At 44.2% G+C, this 3494-nt stretch overlaps 1 protein-coding gene across 1 annotated transcript; it reads left to right on the plus strand.

Annotated features, from left to right (window-relative positions):
- The first annotated feature begins 2449 nt into the window (after window positions 1–2449).
- LOC108757420 (uncharacterized) lies at window positions 2450–3211 on the plus strand. The gene has a single exon (XM_018501830.1). The coding sequence runs from the start codon at window positions 2450–2452 to the stop codon at window positions 3209–3211; it is 762 nt and encodes a 253-aa protein (XP_018357332.1).
- Window positions 3212–3494: the final 283 nt, after the last annotated feature.

Here is a 3494-nt window from a genome sequence, read left to right on the forward strand (position 1 = left end):
GGTTACAGACTAGAGGAACGACCTCTGGACATTGCGGTGGCAGGAGCCATGGATAGGGTCATTCGCGTTAATAAAATAATTAGCATTTGTATAAAATCGCGCTTTAATAACTTTAGCATAAAAATGGACTGTGTGGTCCTGCCAAAGATAACGCAGTGTTTACCACAACACTGGATATCCACACAAGGTGTGTCAATTCCGAAGCACATAAAGCTGGCTGATCCCAACTTTAACGTGCCCGCCAACATCGACATTCTAATAGGGGCTGAATCTTTCTGGAAACTTTTATGCGTTGGTCAAATCAATCAAGCAAAGAATCAGCCGACCCTGCAAAAGACACATTTTGGGTAGATCATTTCAGGCACGGTTGCAAGCGATATGGCTAAATCTGCGCCTTCATGTAGCTTTCATTTAACTGCATTTGACGAACTGAAACACGCGTTGAATCAATTTTGGGAGGTTGAGAATAGGGGCACGACGAATCCATTCTCGCCCGAAGAAAAGGAATGTGAAGATTTATTTCTGCAAAACACAAGGCGGAACAACGAAGGGCGGTTTATAATCAGGCTACCGACAAGGCAAGACAAGTTAATCAATTTAGGAGAATCGCAAGATATTGCACTGAAGCAATTCAAGTCACTGGAAAGGCGACTCGTTACCCAGCCTCAGCTATACTCTGAATACAAAGGTTTCATGCAGGAATATATAAAGTTAGGCCACATGAAAGAGGTAAACATTTCCTCGCCATTGGTTCTAAGGACTCCAGTGTTATCTTCCACACCATGCCGTTCGAAACTTGGCAAGCACTACAACAAAGCTCAGGGTGGTATTCGATGCTTCATGCAAAACTAGCAGCGGAATCTCCCTGAATGATGCATTAATGGTGGGACCTACTTTGCAAGAGGATTTGTTCTCCATCCTGGTTAGATTTCGTACGTTCAAGATTGCGCTAACGGCTGATATAACCAAGATGTATCAACAAGTTTTAGTTGATGCAATGCAAACGTCATTGCAAAGGATCTTTTGGCGGGACTCTCGAGACCAACCAATCAAGACATTCGAGCTGCTGACCGTCACCTACGGTACCGTATCGGCATCATTTCTAGTAATCAGAGCACTAAGGAAGTTAGCAGAAGATGGTGCGAGCCGCTATCCCAGGGCGTCGGAAATAGCCCTACGAGATTTTTACATGGATGATTTCGTCAATGGGGCTGATTCGTAAGAAGAAGCTGCATCAATAAAGGCAGAGATTACCGCATTATTGCAAGAGGGAAAATTCAAACTGAGAAAGTGGGCATCTAACAAGCCGTGTTTCCAAGATCAGCACACTAAAAAGGAACAAAAGGAATTTATTTTATCCGCTAATAAAGAGTTTGGAAAAAGGACTTTAGGAATTGTGTGGAATTGCCAAACGGACACATTGAAATATTATTTTATAAATCATATAGCCCCGCTAGAGAGGCCTACCAAACGCAATATTCTATCACGCATCGCTTTAATCTTTGACCCATTGGGGTTGGTAGGTCCAGTCACATTACTCCCCAAGACCATTATGCAAGAGCTCTGGCGGTCCCAGGTTGATTGGGACGAGTCTATCCCTCTGGAGCTGCACACTAGATGGAAGAGGTTTGAAACGGAATTGCAGGATCTGAAAAATGTAAACATGCGTCGCCGTGTCATAACAGCAGAACAGTATACATCTCTTGAGTTACACGGATACTCAGATGCCTGTGACATTGCATATGTGGCATGCATATATTTACGCTCCACAGCAGCCGATGACATCCAGCACACACGTTTACTATGCTCAAAATCTAGGGTAGCACCCTTAAAAAGCTTGTCACTCCCCCGACTAGAATTATGTGGAGCATTACTATTGGCTCAGCTCATCAATAAGGTATCCAACTGTCTTACATGCCACATAACTTCTACGTACCTATGGACGGATTCTATAATAGTGCTGTCATGGTTGCGATTTTGCAATCGATCATGGTCTTATTTTGTAGCTCACCGCATTGGAGAGATACAGCAACTGACAGCAATTCATCAATAGCGGCACATAAGCAGTGAAGATAATCCTGCCGACCTTTTGTCTCATGGTATCATGCCAAGTGTCTTGATCCACTTAATAATCTGGTGGGAGGGGCCTCCGTGGCTCAAGCAAAACGAGGAGGAATGGCCGCAAGGCGCCACCCCGACAATCAAAAATCTCCCTGAGCGAAAATCCAAAGTCACCATCACGGTCACAGCTATTGAACAAGAGCCTGATATATTTTATCGATACTCAAGCTTGACCAAATTGATAAGGGTCATGGCTTATATGTGGCGATTCGTGGATCATTCCAAGCGTCGAAGGGGTGCAGCTTCTCAACCATAAGAATATTTATCGTCACAGGAAAGAATAATCCTGCCTATCTCAGTGGAGGAGCAGCAATGCATAATTGCTCGCATGATCAAGCTAATACAAGCTAAACACTTCGCAAACGAAATAAAAGCTCTGAATAACAAGGGAACCGTCCAAATTAATAGTCCCATATTGAGGTTAAACCCATTCATAGTTAAGTCCGGCATGATACGCGTAGGAGGTCGATTAAAGGAATCATCTTTGTCATATGCAGCCAAGCACCCAATATTATTGCCTGGGAAGCATCCGTTTTCCAATCTGATTGTTAGTCATGAACATGCAAATCATTTGCATGCAGGGCCACAGGCTACTTTAGCCGCCATTCGAGAGCAGTATTGGATCATTTTAGCCCGCAGCACCATTAAAAGGATCCTGCGAAAGTGCGTCACTTGCTTTAGAAGCTCGCCGAAGGCTGCTTCTACTATTATGGGTAATTTACCCGAACCACGGATTCGAATTTGCACTAAGCCATTTGATCAATGCGGAGTGGATTATGCGGGTTCTCTTTACTATAAGGAGGGTGCAAGGAGAAGCCTCAAGCTAGTCAAATGTTGTATTGCTATTTTAGTTTGTCTCGTTACCAAGGCTGTTCACGTTGAATTAGCGTCTAACTTCTCCTCTGAAGCATTTTTAGGAGTTTTTCGACGTTTTATTGCAAGAAGAGGTTGCCCTTCAGACATTTTCTCCGACAACGGATCAAACTTCGCAGGAGCGGAGCGAGAGCTGAGAGAATCAGTAGAATTATTCAAGAATCAAACGACTCAGCAGCAAATTCAAGAACAGGCCACGAATTTGGGAATTCGCTAGCACTTTATACCACCTCGGGCGCCGCACCATGGAGGGATATGGGAAGCGGCGGTTAAGGCTGCTAAGCGGCATCTGACTCGAATGGTGAAAGATGCTAACTTGAGATATGAGGAACTAGAAACCTGGCTCATACAAATCGAAGCCATTCTCAATTCCCGTCCACTCACTCCCATTTCAACAGATCCCAATGACTTTGCTTCACTAACTCCTGGATACTTTTTAACAGGTACTCCACTCACTGCATATCCCGAACCATCACTTGAAGGGATCCCAGTAAATCGCC

Source organism: Trachymyrmex cornetzi, unplaced genomic scaffold (genome assembly GCF_001594075.2).
Source record: "Trachymyrmex cornetzi isolate Tcor2-1 unplaced genomic scaffold, Tcor1.1 scaffold142, whole genome shotgun sequence".
Lineage (NCBI taxonomy): Eukaryota > Metazoa > Arthropoda > Insecta > Hymenoptera > Formicidae > Trachymyrmex > Trachymyrmex cornetzi.